The sequence below is a fragment of the Xenopus laevis genome, chromosome 3L, assembly GCF_017654675.1.
Source record: "Xenopus laevis strain J_2021 chromosome 3L, Xenopus_laevis_v10.1, whole genome shotgun sequence".
In the NCBI taxonomy this organism is placed as follows: Eukaryota; Metazoa; Chordata; class Amphibia; order Anura; family Pipidae; genus Xenopus; species Xenopus laevis.
The window spans coordinates 89,489,582-89,512,183 of NC_054375.1; the positions used below are offsets into that span (position 1 = coordinate 89,489,582).

At 37.2% G+C, this 22,602-nt stretch overlaps 1 protein-coding gene across 4 annotated transcripts in view; it reads right to left on the reverse strand.

The window, feature by feature from the left end:
- Window positions 1-3,356: 3,356 nt before the first annotated feature.
- gata3.L (GATA binding protein 3 L homeolog) overlaps window positions 3,357-22,602 on the reverse strand; it is a 19,385-nt gene continuing 139 nt past the window's right edge. Inside the window, exons 1-5 of one of the 4 annotated variants that reach the window (XM_018252741.2) lie at window positions 21,936-22,602; window positions 19,844-20,365; window positions 10,753-10,832; window positions 8,605-8,730; window positions 3,357-4,420 (exon numbers count right to left, since the gene is read on the reverse strand). The exon at window positions 21,936-22,602 is cut by the window's right edge and continues 137 nt beyond it. In XM_018252741.2, the coding sequence (XP_018108230.1) occupies window positions 4,136-4,420; window positions 8,605-8,730; window positions 10,753-10,832; window positions 19,844-20,365; window positions 21,936-22,170 (1,248 nt within the window). In that variant the 5' untranslated portion in view covers window positions 22,171-22,602 and the 3' untranslated portion in view covers window positions 3,357-4,135. Of the gene's footprint in view, window positions 4,421-8,604; window positions 8,731-10,752; window positions 10,833-10,887; window positions 11,034-19,843; window positions 20,366-21,935 lie in introns of all 4 variants that reach the window. The other 3 variants (XM_018252740.2, XM_018252738.2, XM_018252742.2) reach the window with 3 other exon arrangements.

Sequence of the window (22,602 nt, forward strand, 5' to 3'; positions counted from 1 at the left end):
CCTCCTCAGCAAAAAATGTACTTCTATATATATATCCATATATAATTATTAGTTCTCCAGTGGAAGGCCTTCTCTTGGTAGCTGATCCAGACAACAAGATTCACCCTCCACACTGACATTTAAAATTTGATTTTGAGATAAACATTTCTTTATAGATATGGTCGTGCAAGGGCATTTACTTTCCCTAAACACAGATTTACCTTGTGAATCATTTCTTCCTGCACTCAGCTGACGTCTATGTATCTAGTTAATATATTAGGGCAAACACCATTTTTTCAAGTATAATTACTCTTGCACCATGCTCTGTGCAAACATTGCACTACTGCAAGGTCATAACAAGCAATTCCAGCTCTCAGAGTTCTCTGTACCTAAAAGGTGAAGTTCACCTTTAAATTCAACGTGTTATACTCTATATAAACCTATTGTAATCAAATTTTCGATTCATCTTCATTTATCTATGGTTTTTTAAATTTGATTTCCTATCATACCTATGATTATGAAATGTAGGAAGAAATGGGTAAATGTTACAAACACCACAAAAAAAACTAAATTATTTGCAAATAGTCTTGCACAGGGATCCCCAACCCTTTGAACCCGTGAGCAACATTCAGAAGTAAAAGGAGTTGGGGAGCAACACTAGCATAAAAAATGTTCTTGGGGTGCCAAATAAGTACTGTGATTGGCCATTTGGTAGCCCCTATGTGGATTGTCAACCTACATCAATGGCTCTGTTTTGCAGTGCACCTGGTGTTTATACAACCGAAACTTGCATCCAAGCCTGGAATTCAAATATAAGCACTTGCTTTGAGGCCACTGGGAGCAACATCCAAGGAGTTGGAGAGCAACATGGTAAAATTATTTAACAAGGCACATTCTGATCAAACATAAAGCCATAATTAAACATTTGTTTTTATCATTCTAGATGCACTAGGCCCAGAGTAGAGTTATGTAACCCATGTTGCAACATAGCTTTATTGCTAAATGTGTAACATAGGTGTATTAGGTATACAGCAGTTCATTGGAAATGGTATCCAGGTTTTCTTAGTAAAGGCAAATATAATAAAACATGTGTTTAGAATGAGTCAATAGAATAGAAGGAGGAGGCTTGTTCCTGTTGATGTTGGGATATAACATTTTGTACATTTCATGCATTTTTTTAAAGAATGCATGATCAGGGTAGAAGGGTGTGTATTAATGGTCATTTCCTTCCAATGCAATATACCCAGTGGCTTTCCTGTCTAACTAGAAAATAGACGAATGCAGCATACCGGATCCCACTCATCTTTTAAACTACAAAATGTTTTACAAAACACAAGCTTTTCCTGCCATACTTTCCCTTCAGCACATTCAGAACACAGGTACTAAGCAACTGTTTAATCTGACCCAAGATGTTACTGGAACCAAAATAAAGCAAAAAATGACAGTTATAGAAGCGGTAGAAAACCCATACACATGACTCAACAAATAATAGAAACTATTAGGGGTATTTTATTAAAATCTGAATGTTAAAATTTGAGTTTTTTTCTAGAAACTCGAACTTTTAGAGGGAAAAAAATCTAATTTTTAGAGGAAAAAAAATCAGGCATGGCAGTTTGGTCATGGTTTTTTTTTAATAAAATATGAGATGAATTGGGATTTTAGTAAATAGCCCCCGTAAAGGGATTCTGTCATGATTTTTATGATGTTGTTTTTATTTCTAAGTTTACACTGCAAATAATTGTCTTTACAATATAAAATTTCATTCCTGAACCAGTAAGTGTATTTTTTTTTAGTTGTAATATTGGTGTGTCAGTAGCCATGTCAGGTCATTTTGCCTTGTCATGTGCTTTCAGAAAGAGACAAATTTGTAATACACAACAGGCAAGGGCAAACTAACTTAATGCTATTATAAATGTAATGTCTTCATGCAAAAGACATGTTTTAATCAGAAGTACTTCTTATCTATATCAATGGCCTTATAGGAACAATCATTTAGGCAGTGACTCAGGTAAGGCATTTGGAAAGGGATTTTTTTTTTTTAATACTTGCTCGTATGACTTTTCACTGTGTTACGCATACAATTAGTTGCACAAAAGCATTTAATTGTGCACACAGTCTAAAAATAATTAGAAGAAACATTGAATGAAAAACTGTCCGAAGCGCTCTTGTAATCCTCAGGCATAAGTTTTATTATTAATCCACGTTTAAATGCATACTATCATCTCAAAATGTTTTTTGTTTTTTTTTTGTTTTTACAACATTTTTATTCTACTTTTTATGTTTCTAATCAGTGCTAGGCATTTTTGTGTCATAAAATAAATCTGTACAATAAAGCTCTATAACTGAATAAGGCTCTAATGAGCAGGGCCCTCTTAATCTCCTGTATCAGACAGTATTTATATGTAACTTGCATGTTTTTATAAACTTTTAAGGAGCTTTTGCACAATGCCTGACCTTGGTGTAGGCAAATCAGCAACCCCACTTCATAATAAGGGGATAAAATATATGACACAGTTGTAATATTTCAATAATCTAAAGCATATCTAGTACTGAATAAGAATTCCTACCTGGCCCTTAGTTTGGGCCCTCCGCCTCCTTCTTCACAAGGATTGGGATCTACTGAGTTAATGATCGGTAGAATCTAAGCCATAAAGCATTACATAACTGTTGCTTTGTGAGAGAAAGGAAGTAGATTAATACATCTAATTACACTTAGGGGCACATTTACTAAGGGTCGAATATCAAGGGTTAATTAACCCTCGATATTCGACCATCGCATTGATATTCTTCGACTTCGAATATCAAAGTCAAAGGATTTACCGCAAATACTTCGATCGAATGAAAAATCCTTCGATCGAACGATTCTAAGGATTTTAATCCATCGATCTAAGGATTTTCCTTCGATCACAAAAAGCATAGAAAGCTTATGGGGAAGGTCCCCATAGGCTAACATTGATGCTCGGTAGGTGCCGAAGTATGTAGTCGAAGTTTTTTTTTAAAGAGACAGTACTTCGACTATCGAATGGTCCAATAGTCTAACGATTTTTAGTTTGAATCGTTCGAATTGATTGAAGTAGCCTATTCGATGGTCGAAGTACCCAAAAAAAACCTTTGAAAGTTTTTTACTTCGAATCCTTCACTCGAGCTTAGTAAATGAGACCCTTATTATTTCAAGCACTATATTTAATTTTTCCATATTTTCCAAAACGATTGCTTTGCTAAACACTTCATATTGTTTTTAGTTATAAAGTCACCCTAAGTTTATAATGACAGTGTCCCTTTAACCGAGCACTTTTAAGAAGGTGAGACACTAAAGGCCTTCCCTGTTATTTGGAACAATAAATGCAATAATAAGAAGCCAGTAAAATTGTTTCAACAGAATTTAGTCTATTTTATTTTTGAAGAAAGAAAAATAATATGAAAACAATAAAAGCAGTTCTTTACAATAGTAGTAAATAAATTTATACAACCATTCAGTCTGTATAATATGATGAAATAAATCTACATCATTTATTTGGTGCTTTTGAATTATACATACAAACAACAATTACAGGAACTTATTCACAATGCATATAGGCCTGAAGAATAACCATCTGAAAATCCTTATTGGCAATATCCGCATGTTAACACTGATTGCCTGGGACTGATAGCACTTCCTACTGAGAGGCCCCACAGTCTGAATGGAAGAACTCTCTACAGATGCATCAAACAGCTTCCACCCACCAGAAAAGGAAAGCATTGCCGGCTGTTTGTTTGTTTATTTAGTTAAAAGACTGGCAATGTTCAAGTTATAGTTCTCCTTGACTTATCAGTAAAAGCTCCTTTAGTCCTTCATGCTTCTTTTTATAGGTGCCAAGTGGCAGCAAAAGTCTTCATATATACAGTATTTCTTATAATAGAATAGTTAAAATGTTCATCATTATTTTGTTGTTGTTGTTCACAGCACTAGAAACCCTTCTCAACAGGGAATAGATGGTTAAATGGCTTATTCACAAATGGAATCCAGATTCAGTAGTTGAGAATGCGTAGATGCCATAGTGAGTTCCTATAAAAGTGGCAAACACAACATTGTGTAAGCAGTTAAATAAAAAAGAGATCATCAACCTCCAGCAAAAATGCAAATAGAGATGAGGTCCTTTTTTGGAAGGTACAACGACTAACCCATTGCAGTGACCATACTGGATGGATGATGAGGTCCAAAGGCAAGACTGGACGGAGGGTGCATTGGTGTCGGTGTGGTTAGCATATGACTGGAGTGGCTAAAAGGTGAAATGTGGCTGAGTGAAGACATGTGTCTGGAGAGGGCAGCAGGACTGAATGAGCTGCTCTTTTGGTAGTCCTCCAGGCTGTCGTGGATCTTTTTACTCTTTTTTGACTTGCTAGACATTTTTCGGTTTCTGGTCTGAATCCCTTCCTTCTTCATCGTCAGTGGTCTGTTAATCTAAACAAAAATCAATTATTTGTTTTTGTTTCTTGTTAGCTTTTATTGCAGTGTAACTGTATGCATGCAGAACTTTGGCAGGATAGTTGGAAGTCGTATATTAAATTCAAGACATTGACATCAATAGCAGACACAAGATACAGAGAATCTAAGATGCGATCTATAGTCACAAAGAGCATCAATTATTGGTAGGTGAGGACTGAACAGACCTAAAGCATCTCACCTGCTCTGAAGACGGTAGAGACTAACAAAACAATTATTTGAGTATGATGTTGAAGGACAGATTGATTGATAATTCATAATACATAGAGTGTATATATGTATCATTGCTTTATTTCACTGATTAAATTAAAAAAAAAAGACTGTATAACTAGAACATCATTTCAGCTATCTCATTATCCATGAACTGTGACTTCTGAACTGCACATACAGCACTTTCCAGTTTAATGCTGTGAACCAGAATTAACACAAAAAGCCCACACACTCCTGGACTGGGATTCTGTTTTACAGGCGGCTGTATGTTTCAGCAAGAAATCAATGCACATGGGTCCTGTCAGATTGCACATGCTGCCATGCAAAGCAGCAGATAGATTGAATTTGGCTGGAGCCGTTCACATAACAATTAACACATTCTTTCCAAATTGCCCTTTTTTATAAAGGGTGACCGTAACATTGTGAGGTCATCCAATAAAACAGCAGTGTGCCGCATTAACAACCTGCTGTGCATGAGCCTTTCAGAGTGTGGCAAGTCCCTATTATCTAAGTAATTAGCTCCGCATGTTGCTAAAAGTGGTCAGTCCTAGGGTTTGCCTGACAGCTAGTAAAGTGATGCCTGTCCAGTCAGTGGATGAAAAAAAATGACCCGCATATACTATCCTCACTGTGAATTTGTTATTGTATTTGGAAATTTAAATTAAACAAGAATATATTTACTCCTGCCCTTCAACTTTAAATATAACGGTGTATTGACAATAAATTTAAAAGGACCTGTTTAGAAATCAAAGCACATTATCACTGATCTGGGTATAACACATACTACATATACTAATAAAAAGTATATAGTTACCAACAAGTCAGTTATTACATCAAGTTATTATATTTTTGTAAATAACTTTCATTAATACAGGTTACGGTATTTCCTCAATATGGGAAAAATCAACCATATTGTGTAATAAAAGTTATAAAAGAAAGAAAAAAATTGCAGACTTAAAAGAAAAAATTGGCATTTGGCAATGTAGTACGTATTTTAAAAGTAGCATTTTTTTTTTTTTTTGCAAAAATAATGACTATTTCCAAAAGGAGTTTTATTATTATTTATGTACACTGCTCACTGTTTCATACTATCTTTATTATTTGCTGATGGATGCGATACTATGGGTTCGCACATTTTTATTAATATGGTACTTAAACTTTTACATACGTCTGTAGTGAGACTACTAATATTTCAGGTATTTTAAGCCATTTGGTACTAAAAGTTGTATATGTGGAGCTATAACGTTATTGGCTATTGAAGCGTTACCTCAACAGTTTCAATTCAGCGGCATTTATATTAGCTAACAGAGAATGTCCGTGAACAGGGCTAATAACAGAGAAATATATCTCAGTGACTTAGATATAAAACAAATCCAAGATGCTAACCAAATATATATATATATATATATATATATATATATATATATATATATATATATATATATATATATATATATATATATATATATATATATATATATATATATATATATATATAATATCAAGGATATTGAAATCACTTGAAAACCACTTTTAGAAACAGGGAAAAAAACATCTTTTTGTTTCCAGTACAAGGAACATTTTACATTCGAGGAATATATTGATTTTCTGGGAACATGAGACAATTCTTATTATGGAAAAAGGTGACCTATATTCAGTTTTTAAACGATATACTGCAACTGACAGTTAACTGACTGAAAATAAAGCATGCTTGTTTTATTTTATTTAAAGATTGCCAAAACTGAATGTAGGGTCTGTATCACGGAAGAAGAAAAAAAATAAACTGCCCTATTCTACTACACGTTCTATAAATGACCACTGTTCTTCCTTTGAATGACCACAAACAAGATGCGAAAGACTTTTATTTTTTTTAACTCCTTGGTTACCAGTCAAAAGAAAAACTGGACAGAAATATGTTGGTGACCAACCTAGAATACAAATGGGTTAACAGACTTCTCACCAGGGATATTTGTGTGTGTTTGAGTGTGTCTGTGTGTGATATCTGTCTAGACAAGTCAATGTTATTTTGTTTATTTTTAAATATAATGTTGGTCATTGTGTCATACAAGTGAAATGTCATTTTTGAAGGGAATGAGACTATAGTCATCAGTCAAGTTTAGCTTAAAACCATAATGAAAGATGACTTATCTAAGTTTTTTTTCCTAAAAACTTAATGCAAATTTTCTGCCTGTATTAATATGCTTTTTTTAATTTTTTTTTTTTTAATTCGTCCATTTTATGTTTCATTTTCTTTGTATGTTGTTTTCTGGATAATTGTCCTTTGGTACATTTATAATAAAACAAAAATGTTGTTAAGGGTTGTTAAAAGTTGTACTTTTGTAGACCCAGAGAAACTGGTAGACTACTTAACATGAAAAGCCTTTGTAGTTAATTGTCCACATTTGAGAGATAGATGTTATATAGATGTTATATTAAATACAAGCCCTGCATGCATTTCACTGGCTCTTTTGTGTCTATCCCTCCAGCTCTTAACTGCACAATTGTGACAAATAAACTCTCAATCTAAGCACAGTTTTTTCATTTTACAAAAGGCATGTAATCATTTGTATCTGCATTATGAACACATATAATTCAAACATGGGAAACTATGGGAGTTATACATGTTAACTCAATGCCTGCCTCTTTGTTGTCTGAAAATGTATCCTGTATTCAAGTAATTTTCAAAGTAAAGAATCAGTTTTATTTTAGGCTAAACTGCATTTAAAAGAGATACACATAGGTTTCACTGAAATACCATCTGTCTTCTCTACATAAGAATTTGTTTTCTGCATAGGTGATACAAGAAAGTTTTATAACTAACATGCTACTTAGTTCATCTTTTTTATAACAAAATTGCAGCAGATTTTAATCCCTAACAACCAGTCGGCAATTGTATTGGGTTGGTCTACTTAAAGAAAGCAAATTCTTTCATTCTTCTTCTTATTATTATTTGTATTAACATATTCTTATGTTTTGATATTAAATTATACAGCACTGTACACATTATATTTTACACTAGGAAGTGGTAAAATCTAAAGTATTATTTTGGGTGAAGTTCTGTAGAGACCCATATTCTATTAGAAAAAAACTGGATCATGAAAGTGCAAATAGCACATAACTCTTTAAACAGGAGAGCTGGGGCTACACTGGTTCTTTTCTACTTTTTAAAGAGAAATCACTTTGTTAGAATGATGTACAGAAACATTTAAGATCGCACCATTAGTAACGGTGAAAGTATGCACAAACAGTTTGCCCAAGGCTAAAAAGAAACATTGGGTTTCCTCAACCTTTGACCACTAAAATAGCCCAGCACTGTAGATGATCCAGTTTTTACCCTGGGTTTTTAAGAGTAAATTAAGAAACTGTATCTCCTAATAAAAGACTCTCAATCAAACAGTTGAACTACATATCCCAGAATGTACTGACGGCCAGAAGTCAGAATAAAGGAAAAAGTTTCTTGCTTCCAAGAAGGAAAAACAAATTCTTGCTCTAAAGCTGTTTTGAATTTAATACCAAAAGTGTTTGTGTATCGATTGGCGTCCTGATTGTACTGCCGTAACATCTGGATAAACTGCTACGCTTATTTCTCACTGGAAGGGTGACATTAGGAGTTCCTAGCTTCGGTTGAAGGGTTACAAAGGAATAGGTTTATATACATCTGAAGTGAGGTAGGAAGGAAAGGAGTCTTAGCTTGGAGGATAAAGAGCATTATGTCGAGAGCTAACGACAGTGTGGTGAAGAAGAGAGAGTAAATGGAAAACATTCTGCCCCTACAAGTTTCTGAGGAACTCTTCAGCGAAAAACCCCTGATAATTAATCACCAATTACTTTCCTACACTGAGCTGAACTGGTTGAAGCACATTTTTCATGACACAGACAAACATCTGTCAAGTACAAATAGAAGCTTTCTTGGAACATGGCTTTGCACTTACATTGTGCAGCTTGTAATACAGCCCACAGGCATTACACACAGGATCTCCATTGGCATTTCTCCTCCACAGTGTCGTGGTGGTGGTTTGACAGTTTGCACAGGATGTACCTGCCCTCCTAGCTGCAGACTGAAAAGAGACAAAAAAACTTTACCAACATGGTACAAACATTCAGGCATGATAAAGGCATTTAAATGTAAGAAAACAGAAATGAGATACAGAGGGAAGTGATAAAAATATTAAAATACACTGTGATGTATTGCAGTCCCTATGTTAAAATAGTAGCAACGTTTAAGAGGCGCTTTTATCTGACTTTATTTGCTGTGCTGTTTGCATTCTGTTCTTGGCTTCATGGTAAATAATGAAACAGGTTTTTAATAATACAGATTAAAGACTGGCAAGCTGTTTCCACAAATATTACAGAAGCCGAGTTCCCGGCAACCTCCCATTTTAAAGCGCAGCGGTACAACTATTAAGCAACAAGTGGGCAGCCAAAGGTTAGCTATGCCTTATGTAGACCATTTTTTATAGGTGATGACATGTATCCCATTTAAATGTCTCCAGTTTTCTTTTTGCTCTACTCTCCCGCTACTTTAATGATGTCGTTTATAAAAATGATTGTTGCTTAGGAGTTATCTGCAGGGATCAGATTTCCGGCAGATATTTCCTGGGAAGTCGACTTCTCATACAAGGAGAGAGCCGAGATGGAGGTTTAGCTGCCAACAATCAAAGCTTTGAGTATTTCCTCCTCTTGGAAAGTGCTTCCCCTTTTGCTAAATAGGACATGAGAAATAGAAATTCCATTAGAATGTGGTCACTAACATCAACAGGCCCTTCAGAAAGATTACTTTTTACTCACCCTTGAGGTTTTCTAAGACCCTAGTTTTTATTAGCAATATTTTGAAAATTAAGGAATGAGAATTTGGCTTTTATTAGAAATTAGGCAAACAAAGGAATAGTGTTGTTATTTTATACCCAAGAAATGAGTCCTAGAAATGTATAGGATCTTTCATTTCCCCTCTTTACCCCTTGAGACCTTCGGCAAGTAAATGAATGTCCTGTCCGGCTACCTCAAAGAAACTCAGTGTGCTTAAACACTCGCACTGTCGCAAGAATTACTAATGCCATGTACAAATACATATCAAATAAGGGTTGTAAAGCGGCAGCATATCAATCAAGTGTCTACTGCATAAGTCTTTTAGATTCATATCCCTCCAGGTGATTAAAATACATTAAAGGGACACTGTTACCTCAGAAACTAGTTAGAATGAATACAACATCCCTCTTACACCTGTGTGTTAACCTTGTGGCTGACAGTTTTACAAAGCCACAAGGTTTTAAGAGCTGTTGTTTGTATTTAAACAAAAGGGGAAAAAAATGTGTTTTGTATTTCTTATCTCTATCTCTAGGCTGACTCCTCCTCTATTCCCATGATTCCCCTGGCATAAGAGCTTGCTGGCTCCTGTCTCAGATTGTTCTCATCTCATTTGTGAAGGGGGTGATGAAAAGCAAGTTGTAACTGACGCATGATCATTAAAACTAGTCTGTGAAACGATCACGGACCAATCACAGCCAACATTTAAACCCCCCACCTGCAAATGACATCAGATATAGGAATGTAGAAGAATCATGGGAAGGAAGGGGAAAAAATCCAGGTGCACTGGATACCCTAGAGAGGGGCCACAGAGTTCTGGAAAAATTGGTTTTGGTGGCCCCTTTTGCAAATTTTGATTGACACTACATAAAGGATGTCTGGTTGGTGGATATAATCATTTGATATTTGCTTGTGACACCGTGAAGAATCAAAGAGATACACTAATCACTGCTAATACTCATGTCCCATAAGAACCTGCTGTATGCTGCAACTCTAGAACCATCTCTGTATCTGCCATTAGTGTGAACTGGCAAATCGTATTTGTAGTTTTAGACTGTTCAAATGAGTACAGTTTTTATGTTATTTGTTCCTATTATAACATGGTATTTCCATATTGTAATAGAAGTGACTACTGAGGCTAGTAGGGCCCAAGTCTTGTGGGAATCTAATATGTTTTACCACCACCCCCACCCATATGCAAAAGTGAGCCCTCTCAAACCCTGGCAGATGGAAATACAATGGGTAATATGGGACCAACAGTGTCTAATCCTCCTTACTTGAGAACATTCCTTCTGGTCACTATAACAATTCCTTTCGTTTGGATGCCAATTTCCTGTTGAAAGCTTCCCTTTATGAGCTGGGGAAATTAAAGAAAGAAGAGGATTGGTGTTTGAATAGTGAGCACCACTTACCAGCCTTCTTTTGGGTTTAATGAGGGGTCGATTCTGGCCGTTCATTTTATGATAGAGTCCACATGCATTGCATAGATAATGTCCAGTGCCATCTCTCCTCCAGAGGGGGGTTGAAGTTGCCCCACAGTTTACACACTCCCTGCCTTCTGAAAACAAGATTACATATAGTTGACTTATGCAAAGTGACTGAATTCCATTGTTAATAGATGTCCCAATGGCAATAACAGAGAAGCCCAATTTGTGCCTTACTCCAAGTTTAGGTGGACTGCAATGCTCTAGACTGGTTGTCAAGGGATACTTGGAAATTAAGTTTATCAACATCTGGTTGCATGCTGGTGGACAGCCCTGGTCAATGTAATGGGGAGTATAATCAAATAATGAAATACTGAGGCACACCAAAATTGCTGCATTTTACTTGATGTGAACTACACCACCATCATTTGGCACACAAAGGGGCACATTCACTAGAGGGAATAGAGGGAAAAAACTGGAATTTCGAGGAGTTTTTTGTGCTCCTCGACTATCGAATTGGCTTAAATTCGCCAGATTAAACCTACCGAAGTGCCATGTTAGCCTATGGGGAAGTCCCATAGGCTTTTTTTCTAAGTTTTTGATCGAATAAAAAGGCATTTGATCGATCATGCGATCGAATGAAAATCCTTCGATCGAATATTGGATCGCTCGACTATTCGCCGGGCGAATATTCGCCCATTCGACTATTCGCCAGCGCGTAAATTCGCCCGAATTCCCTATCCGATTCTATTCCCCAGTTAATGACACTGAAAACACCTCAGGTACTGAAAGCACTCTGTTCATATGGTCACTGGTCAAGATAATTTTGGCCCTGCAGGGGGATTCTTTTGTAAAAGGACCTAAATGATCATAATAGAAAGAACAAACAGAGACAGCGAAAACAAACAGAAAAAAATAAGCAGCAGTTCCACCAATGAATCATTGTATGGATCCTGTTGAGTACATATGGGCTACCAGACAAGTTATGAGTATTTTTTTATATGTATTGAAAGAAGAGAGGACAGGTAAATGTATAATTTTTTTTTGACTCATATTGGTTACATTGATAAGCACATACAGTTCTAATGTAACTAAAACCCCTGACATAATGTAGGCTATTGTGGTGTGATTTGGAATTAAAACCACACTCAGCCATATTTTGCCTTTACATACTCAGAAGCAATAACCAGATAACTACAAGCAGCCTCGCTCAAATGAAAGATGTCATGTGACATTTGGCATAAGGATGTGTCGTTCAACCCCTCCTTGTAAACACGAATGTCTGTGTGATAAATATTTCCCATATATAAAATGTGAAGAACAGGGGTGATCTGAAATGTATGAAATGTTTTAATGTATGTTGGTGCTATATAAAATATCATAATAATATGTACTAAAAGTAAATTGTGCAGTCAGAATACATTATATTTTGCTCTTGCATTGTATTATATAATTTAAAATAAGGTTTCATTATTATATGTATTGCATTTCGCATGTACATAGGTTAAAATTAACAGTATTTTTAAAATAGTCACATATACCCATTCCTTGGTCATCTGCATTAAAATATCATGGCATATTTATTTATGTATTGGTTTATTTATTTATCATAAAGACTCTTTAGTAATTTATTGCATACTGTTTTCAGGTTTAAAATGCTAAAGCCAGCCAGCTTTAATGTAGGCTAAAAAAAAATCTGCAGTATGAGAAATGAATCACACTGCTATAAATGATTGCTAAAATACAGAAGATGCCTATGCTTTGTATTGTATTCTGAGGAAATGAAGCTGAAAAGGAAATAATAAGGTGACACATCAACTAGGCTGTACTGATAACTATAGGCTTCCTAATAGTATTGATGATATGACACAGTCCTCGTGACTTGCCTCAGCATTCACTCCTGTTTACACTGTCAGCTCTATTTAGGTACGATCATAATGTCAATCAACAGCAGTATGTTGTAGTTCACCAAAGGAAGACTTTTTTTTTTAATCTGGGTGGAAGATAAGGTCAAATAAATGCATGAAATGACTACTGGGGGCTTATTCCTTTGTTGCCCCGGGAAAGGCAAGGGGCACATTCTTAATAATGTGCAAATTTGCAATGGTTTCAAATTTCAAGATAATCCCTTAAATAGGACAATGGGAAAAGTAAGGTTGAAATTATAACATTTACATTGTTGGTCCGATTCTACTACACCAGTCCTTTGAGCACTATATTTTGGACATGCTTTACAACCGAGGATAGGTCGCTACCAATGAAAAACAAGATGCGCATCTTACGTAATATTTTAAAAATGGAATCCAAAATGTGACACAGTTTTGTATTCAACAAAACCATATTGTGTGGTATATATTTATATGCCTGCAGGTGTCAAGAGTTAAGGTACAGAAATAAAATTGTGGCTCCAGTAATTCACTGCAGTGAAGGGGCAAATGAAACACCACATTTGTCCTGATCTGATCATGCGGGGAACGTAGATTACAACGTACAATGAAGACATTGCAGTGATAAGGCCTTAGCACTGAACTGATTGCTCTTAATTTCAATTGATTTGTGTCCCCTACAACAGCATCATTGTCCCACACACCACTATGTGTTTTACATTATATATTCATCTGTGGATTGCTTTGGAACTGACTGTAAATAACAGCAAACATATATAGGTTACAGCCAAGTCTGAGCATATTATTATTATCATGTATTTATAAAGCCGCAATACTGTATATTCTGCAGTGAGCATAATTGGGCCTAGCAGAATATTAAGAGTGTCTTTAGGTATCAACTCTCATTCTCTGCTCAATCATCTCCTAAAACCAGGTGAGAGGGTTCTCTGTTCTATTCAGGAGAGGACATGACGTGTATTTGAGAGATTTTTTACTTATATTTTATGCTTCCGTGACTTCTCGGAGTTTAACCCAATCATGGTCTGTATAGGGAGAGGGTTTCGGTTTCATCTTGCTGGTAATAAATCAAATAATCTATACCCTCTCCCCACTACTTTATATACCTGGTTATTTCAGAAGTGAAAGTGCAGCATGCTGACTATGCCTTCCTGTGGTAAGGGCGGCATAATATGAATATTAAACAGGAAAACCTTTCATGTTTCGGTCAGTGATAACAACAAGAGCTGTTGTGCATGTAGTTGCATGAAATATAGACAGAGGGTAACTACAAAAGGGACAAATGGCATTGGTGCATTTGATTAGTTGACCTGATGGGAGCAAAAATGATTGAATTACTCATTCAAAATCCACAAAGAATTACACTAATTTGATTTGCAAATCTGACTATTCAATAATGGAAGCCTGGTGAGGTGTTTATTGGCTAATCAGTACAAGCTCCTCCCTTGGACCAGTTCTTGGACCCCAAATTTTTTAACTTGAGGTCAGGGTCGGACTGGAGTCCTTGGGGGTCCCACCGTGGCTGCAAATAAAGGGCCCTCCTGGCAGCCCCCAGGGGCCCCTTCCCGACTTTCCATTTTCGGGCCCTGCACAAACATACTCAAACAGATTGCGCCGCACTAATGCACTTGTGCCACATGCAGGTTCAGCTCTTTAAGCTGCAGCCAGGGGAACAGGCTTGCCCATGAGGCTCAGGGCCTACCAGGTTTTTTCTCAGTGTCCTGCCGGTCCAGTCCGACCCTGCTTGAGGAACTAAAACCTACAGCACATCGAGAGCTACAACTTCCAGTATTCTCCCATCAGTTTAGCATAAAGTAGAACTGATTGGGCCTGTAGGGTATTTGCATATGTAACAATTAAAAGGATCAACTATCCCAACTCTATGTATTTCTGTGTTGCTGCATACAAAAGGGACATTTATTTTCCGTTAATTGATTAAAGTGAGTGTAAACTAGGCCAAAAGTTACCTTAAGGGTTCAGGAGTATATGTAGATTGCCCATGTGCTTTTGCTTAATGGACCAAAATCTTCCTTGTATTTTTGTAAGCACTTATTCACATGGGCGTCTTTAAACTGCACAGCATGCATTGCCTTACATTATGCTTTTGGGTGGGGTGATGCACAGTGATGTTTATTAAAAAAGTAGAAATGTTGTCTACAGGAATGCTGATTTCTCATTCTGCTCTTTGTAGCACCTAAAGTTGAACAATGAATTATTTTAATTATGAAAGGTTAAGTATGAACAAATATAAATGTTACAGCTAAATAGTCCATTAAGTCCAGCATTTTTAGGATGAGAGGATGTTATTTTTATTGGTTACATGGTATTTGAGAGGCAGCGATTTAGTTTTGCAAAGGCCTAACAGATGAAAAGCACTTGAGTAATCGTGCGGATGTTATCTCAAGCAATCACTCAGTTGCTTTTGTGATACAATTGCCTTCAAAGTGCTTTATAATCAGAGGTGGTTTCTTTTCCTTTGAAGGTCTGACACCTTACAGGTAAACTACCCAGTTTAGATTAAATAAAAATATATATGTGCGTGCGCATATATATGTGTGTGTGTGTATAATTTTTTATTTATTTTTTTATAATGTTCCTCAACATATTATGAAAGGAACAGTCTAGTAAAAAAAAAAAATCAGATATCTTACTTTACTTAAAAGCAAGAGACTTCCCCAGCTTTCCAAATAACCAGCAAGATAATGATTCAGCTTTGGTATTTGATCTTGGTTCACATTAAGGGCTAGGCCACACGGGAAGATTTCAGGAAGATTAGTCGCCTGGCGACTAATCGCCGCGTCTAATCTCCCAGAATGCCTTGCTGGTATCTCGCACCCGCTAGCACTAAAGTCGCCTGCGCCTATTCACACGCGGCGGCACGTTTTTCAAAGTCGCTCGAAATTGCCTTGTGTCGCCGCGTGTGAATAGGCGCAGTCGACTTTAGTGCTAGCGGGGGCGAGATACCAGCAAGCCATTCAGGGAGATTAGTCACCTCAAAGACGCGGCAATTAGTCGCCAGGCGACCAATCTCCCTGAATAAAGCAAACTGGTAAAAGCCAGAAGATAGTTTGTCAGAACCAGGACTAGATTGTTTTTTCTTCTCAACCTGGTGTCAGTTCTTTTTAAGGAATAAAGATGTATTGTTACATATTGCCAATGAAAAGCTTTCTAAATAATTAAAGCCTTGCCAATCAGCTTTCACAATTTTATAGAGCTTGGATTTTTACATTGTTAGTTCACTTACAGGGACCTTAACACAGGAGACATTAAAGCTATACATATATTTCATGTATAAATATTATCTATAAACAGCATTTCGGAATTAAATGGTGCTTTATAACTACATATTAATAATAGAAAGAATAGAATATATATATCACATACACTCATCGACACCTATGGAATCTATTATCTGAAAAGCCATGATCTAGAAAGCTCAGAAATACAGGAATTCTATTTTAAGCTTTAAGTCCTAATTATTTTTTTAATGATTTATTTTTTCTCTTTTATAATAAGACAATAACCTTGCACTTTGTGGTAACTAACATTCATATATCCATATCAGTGGCAAATCATATTTTTTAATAATCCTATTTTTTAATGGTTAAATATTATGTACCAGATATAAATGGTGTTCCAAATAAAGGGAAAACTTGAAGCCCTGAGTATTCTAGATAATCCATGATATATATATATATATATATATATATATATATATATATATATATATATATATATATATATATATATATATATATATATATATATATATATTATATATATACATGCAAACATATTCTATACATCTAAATCCTTAATTGTTTATTTTCCAAATAGTTTTGAAGAGGATGCTCTTAAAGGTTTCATTGATCTACAGCAGGCAACTTGGAGTCCTTGTTTAGGTAACGTTACAAGCTCTTTTGTTCCCTATCTGAAACACACGCATTCTTGCTAAGCAAAGTGTGACACAAATATTGATTTGCACAACCATGTCTTTAGCGCTCATTCTTTGCAGAGAATAAGTGCTTCTGAAGGGATCCAGCTTTCATAAGGAATGAATTTAAATCACATAAGCTGTGGTTGCCCTAGAGCGCCTAACAAAAGACCTCAGGCAAGGGCTTACTACTGGGGGGAAAGTTGTACTTAATTTCATGTGCTATATAAATAGTGCCGTTTTAGTTGAGAGATGTAAAACCACCTTGAGTAAACTACAGCTACCAGCAACCTCAGCCAGTCAATGTGAATTACATCTGACAAGCAGTAGAATATCCTAGAGATATAAAGTGTTTCCCTATATTATAATTTGTGGTAGGCCATCTATATACAGTTTGTAAACACACATTTCAATGATTTAATTCCCCTAATATATTGATTCTCACAGAGTAATACACTAAAGGTATAATGGGCAATGGACATTTTCAATGGTTCTCCTAACTGAATGTTGGGCTTGCAGCCTAATTGGCTCAACTCTGATATTATGACCCTCCTGTGAAAAGCATTTGTTATTGCAAGCAAATAGGCATCACAAATAAACTGATCAGCTGCAAGACACCAATAAGTAGAGCTGAAAAAAAGTTTGAATGTATACAATACAAAGTGAAATTAACAGCCTTAGATCAATAAATGAGTTTCCATTTAGTTAAGAATGTTGCATATTGCTTTAGTTTCCCTGCTTGTTGTGTACATGACCTGGGGGGGATATCATCAATAAATTGTTATTTGTTTTGGGTTTTTTTTGTTTTTGTCAGTTGCTATAAAGAATGTAGGTGTGGGCAGAGAGTAAAATCAATGCCTAATTAGCCCCAGGTTATCTGTCAGTCACACATGATGGAAATTCATTCTGACAGCAGCACAGCATTAACCCTGTGCGGTATGTGCTGTGTGTATAAAGGAATGCTTATATGGAAATGGCTGAATGTAGACAAAAGTTGAGAGATGGATGATAAAGAAACAGGTAGAGAGAAAGAGAGATGGTGAGAAAATGAGAGAGGAAAGGTGGGAATAACATAGATAATAGGATAAGAAAGAAATTGAAATATGCAGAAATGAAAGGAAAGAAGTGAGAAAGGAGAAATAATTAGGGGTATAGAGTGAATAATAAAAGAGAGTAGAATCGTTCATTGGAACTGAAACAGTTTGCAGCCGCTTCGATTTTAAAAGCCTGGGGGTCGCTGCTGGCTCATCAGCCGCTGTGAAGTGTGAAGTGTGAAGTCTACACACTTAAAAGAGCCTTGTGTACCACAACCACAAGTCTTAACTGCTTTTCCAGCAAGTGTGGCTGTGTCGCCGAGTGTATGACAGCAGAGCACATCTCACCCTCTTTGTATAAGTCATATTTTTTTCTGTCCGTCCCCGCAGCCATCTATGTAAATCCATCTATTAGTAACTCCATCTATTAGTAAATCCAGTAGCTCATGCCCTCTCTGCCTCTTGCCTTCCTCCCTCCTTCACTCACTCACACACAGTCCCATGTATTGTTTTCTTTCCGTTTATTCGAACTGCGCGATTCCCCGACTATTGCAATTACCACAGTCCCGATCTCACGAAACTATTCTTTTTCCAAAGATTCGGTCCTGTGAGCTTTATTATCCAGCCCAGCCACCTTAACATAAGCTTAACCCCCTCATCTCGTTACTTGCTCGACAGTTCACCGGTGTTTGGGGTTTGATAACCACAGCCTATGTGAATTGAAATCAACGCTAACATTGACCTATTTTCCTCAGTTACTATCCTGCACCAACTGCGAGTGCATTGTAGTGTGCGATTAAAAAGCAAGCGCTTTTTCTGGCCCTTTGTGCAACTGGCAGTCGCTGTCCTGGGCAAGTACAGAGCTTTTACTAACAGGATGCTGCTGGGACACAAGCAGACGAATAATGGGCAAGTGCATCAGTCGTGACTAAAAAGAGTGCAAGAGTGTGGCTGTTGTTGTTAGAAATGTATGTCAGCGTTTCACTGCGGATGGCATGTTGTCAAACTGGAACTACTCTGTACTTGAACTCACAGCTAAATGATTGGTTTTGTATTTGGCTACAGCAGGTCAATAAGTGCATACACGGGGTTGAAGCGGCTCCTGTATGGAGATTATGATAGATTGGGTTACACAGATGCCACTAGCAGAGCAGATTTAGCGCTTATATATATATATATATATTTATAGGGAGGGCCCCTGGTCAGCTCTGCGCTTATTCTGCTGCCCAGCCTGGACACATCCGGACTCTATTAAACTCCTCGGCGCTGGGTAAACAATGAAACTGTCGCGTGCAGCAGTCTGAAAATAATTGGATTAACTCAAACATATCAGCTAAACAGAGACAGTCCCAGCTCAGACAGCCAAAGAAAATGTAACCCTGGAAAACCCCCCTGAAATCATATCAGTGCCCAGCCCCTGCTGCTGCCTCGGTGTCTCTAGGCACAAAGGAATATTTCCATCTGGGGGACATCAGACCCGCTTATACGTATATTCACTAAATCATTCTGAAGACTTTATAAAAATCATCGTATTTTATTTTAGTGTTTGGAAGCTATTTTGTTTCTGTGTGTAGCAACTGTGCAAGGTCTTGTATGAATATGCTCGTAACCATTTAGTTGATATGTTGTTAATTCACAGCAGCATGTAGATTTTTAACTTTACCCTAATAACCCATATATGTCTAAAACCCCCAGAATCATCATCATCAATCTCGATCACTCTGGACACCTTTTGTCCCAGCTCTCGATCGAGTACAACAACGTTAATATAGTGGACATTGATCCTCCACAAATGAATGGTATTCCATGGGGAATGGTCTACTTTACCATTCAACTTCTGTGAAACTACTTCTGTGATTTTATCACCAAGGACAACTAGAGTGTGTGTTCCACAACAGATAGACTTTTGTCATTCCTGGTACAAATGCCCCTCTTTTTTTTCTGTTATACAATAACCCTACTGGTCTTTCAATAAATAATTATTATAATCGCGTATATTATTGTTGGATTCCCTAAAAAAGACAAATAAGGAAAAGGAAGTATCAAAAAACAGAACTGTAGATGAATCCTACCTGTGCTTGATCGAGTTTTGGGCCTTGGCTTACTGGGGAAATGAGTTGGAGAACCATCCAAAATGCTACCAGGCTGAAAAAGCCCTGCGCCGTAATAGTCAGGGTAGGTGGTAATGGGGTGGTGGGCAGAGGGGACTCCCCCAATTCCTGACATGCTGTTCCTGGGGTGTGAGGATTCCAGTTTCATGCCAGGATCGCCCAGGGACACTTGATACTTGGACACTACACATTCCTTCTCCTCATGTCTGCTGGAGGATGTGGAACCAGGGGTGGAAATAGAAGGGTCCGGGGAGACATCTTTTGGTGGAGTGGGGGGAAAGGTGAAGAGGTGGGGGCTGGAATGTCCTGTAGCCAGGGATGCTGAGGAGGCAGAGGGATAGACGGAAAGTCCTCCGGGGGAGTTGTGATGAATGGAAGGCTTGGCGAAGGGCAAATTCCAGGCTGAAGCGGCATGAGGTCCTCCCAAAGACTTGCGCCCATCTGTCCAACTTTGTAGGATAGAGGGGTGGCACACTAGGCTTCCTGGGAACATACAGAAAGGTCATAAATTCTAACATGATACTAATAGTAGACAAGAAGTAATAAGACAGACGATAGATTAGATAGATAGATAGATAGATAGATAGATAGATAGATAGATAGATAGATAGATAGATAGATAGATAGATAGATAGATAGATAGATAGATAGATAGATGATAGATAGACAGATAGATAGATATAGATAGATAGTGACACATCCAGGATTACACTATTAGTGACCACAAAAAAAACACTTGCAAGGCCCTAGTTTTTAAAAGTCATCAATAAACAATTAATGTTTGGTACCTGTTAGTTATTTAACCGAATTTCGAAGGGTACGTTTTGATTTGGTTAAATTTCCGCACTGCGTTTCTTTGACTATTTATTAGGAAAATAACGTTGCGGTTTATTTGCTACATTGAAATTCCTGCAGAGTGCTACATTATGTTACAGTGCAAGGCAGTGTCTTTAACCTGATTCACGCTGGGATTACTGTATCGTGTTTACTGTATTGTGTTTACTGTATTGTGTTTACTGTGTTGGTGATTTCTCCAAAACAAACAGAAACAAAATGAATGTTTTCATCTAAAAGAATGAATTCCTCTTAATGAAATAATCGTTTTCTTAAGAAAAAACAATTCCGGCAGCAGAGTAGATTCGGTGATTATAGTTTGGTCACCTCCGGTACACTCTGCTTATTAAATGACTGTATGTATGAGAGGAGTCTAGTAAGTGGGCTACCCCAGAGACTATTATTCATTTACATGTATAAAACACGCTAAAGGAAGAGGATGGAGGTTAGATAGCGACAAACAAGCTAGTGCAGGAAGTTGTCAGAAATGTGAAAATTACTAGTCTTAGGCTTGTTTTGCATCAACCTCCAGCGCACAGCAACTCCATGTAGTTTGGCCTCACTGAGTCTGAATATCTATAAGGCTGTATAAAAAAACTGGATTTGTGTACTTATGCTATTAAAATAGATGTAAAATCCCAGTTACCGGTGTATTTCTTAACATTTTTTTTATCAGAAATGACAGATGAAAGAAACACAGAGAGAGATACATTACAGATTAGGCATTTGTGCAGATATAAATGATAGACAGATGATGATGAAGATAGAGAGATAGAGATAGAGATAGAGAGAGAGAGAGAGAGAGAGAGAGAGAGAGAGAGAGAGAGAGAGAGAGAGAGAGAGAGAGAGAGAGAGAATTATTATTAGTGTGCCATGCTTGTACGCATAATGTCAATGTTGTAACTAACATGCGTTAAATAATTGTGATGTCACACAGTTTGGACAACTCTTAAAAATTATAGTGAAATCAACTATATATATATATATATATATATATATATATATATATATATATATATAAAAATATATATATATATAAATATAGATAGATAGATATCGTTTAAATTCGCAATATTTTTGACACCAGGAGAGTTGAGGTCCCTTGGAGTTGTATGTAATGGGCGCAACAGAAGTGCAAGTGGGACGAGTAAGCAGCCAGAGGCACATTGATTAATAATTAGCTGTTGGTAAGGCAAGGTGAATACATGCCATTACTTACCATGGTGTGGCGGGGGGTATCTGGGCACGGTTCGGACAGAGTTGCTGTAGTAGGAAGGGACGTGGTTTCCTTGTGCATCAATATTGAAGAGTACATCCATGTCCTCTGGCGGAGGATACTGTGAGGGGTCCATATAGTTGTGGACCTGGTGGTGGGAGTCTGTGTGCTGTCCATTTAATAGAGCCGGGTGGTGAGGGTGACTGACCCAGCGAGGCTGCTCGGCTGAGACCTCCATGGCCACCAGCAGCAAAAGGCACTCGCCTAGAGAGACGGATCTAACGCACTAGTCACAGCGCAGGGGAAAAGTCCAAAATGTCCAGAACAAGAATTAAAAAAAAAAAAAAAAAAAAAAATCCAGATCTATCTATGACCTACAAGGGAAAGAGAAAACAATGTAACACTCAAGCTGAAGGGATTCTACAAAGCCTGCAAGAGAAGTAGTAACAATAGTAAGCCGTGCCTGGCTCTGGGCTTCTGCACTGATGTAAAGTCCCAAAAAGTTCTCCAGGGAATGAGCCGGAGCCAACTATGCTGTGCCACCTGGGGCGCAGGGGGGTCCTCCCCCAGAGAGCTGCCTGCTGCACAAAATAAAGAGTTGTATAGGAAGGAGGTGTGTGATCCCAGCAAAAGAAGCAGAAAGTGGTTGATCAGATGTGCTGCTCTCTCC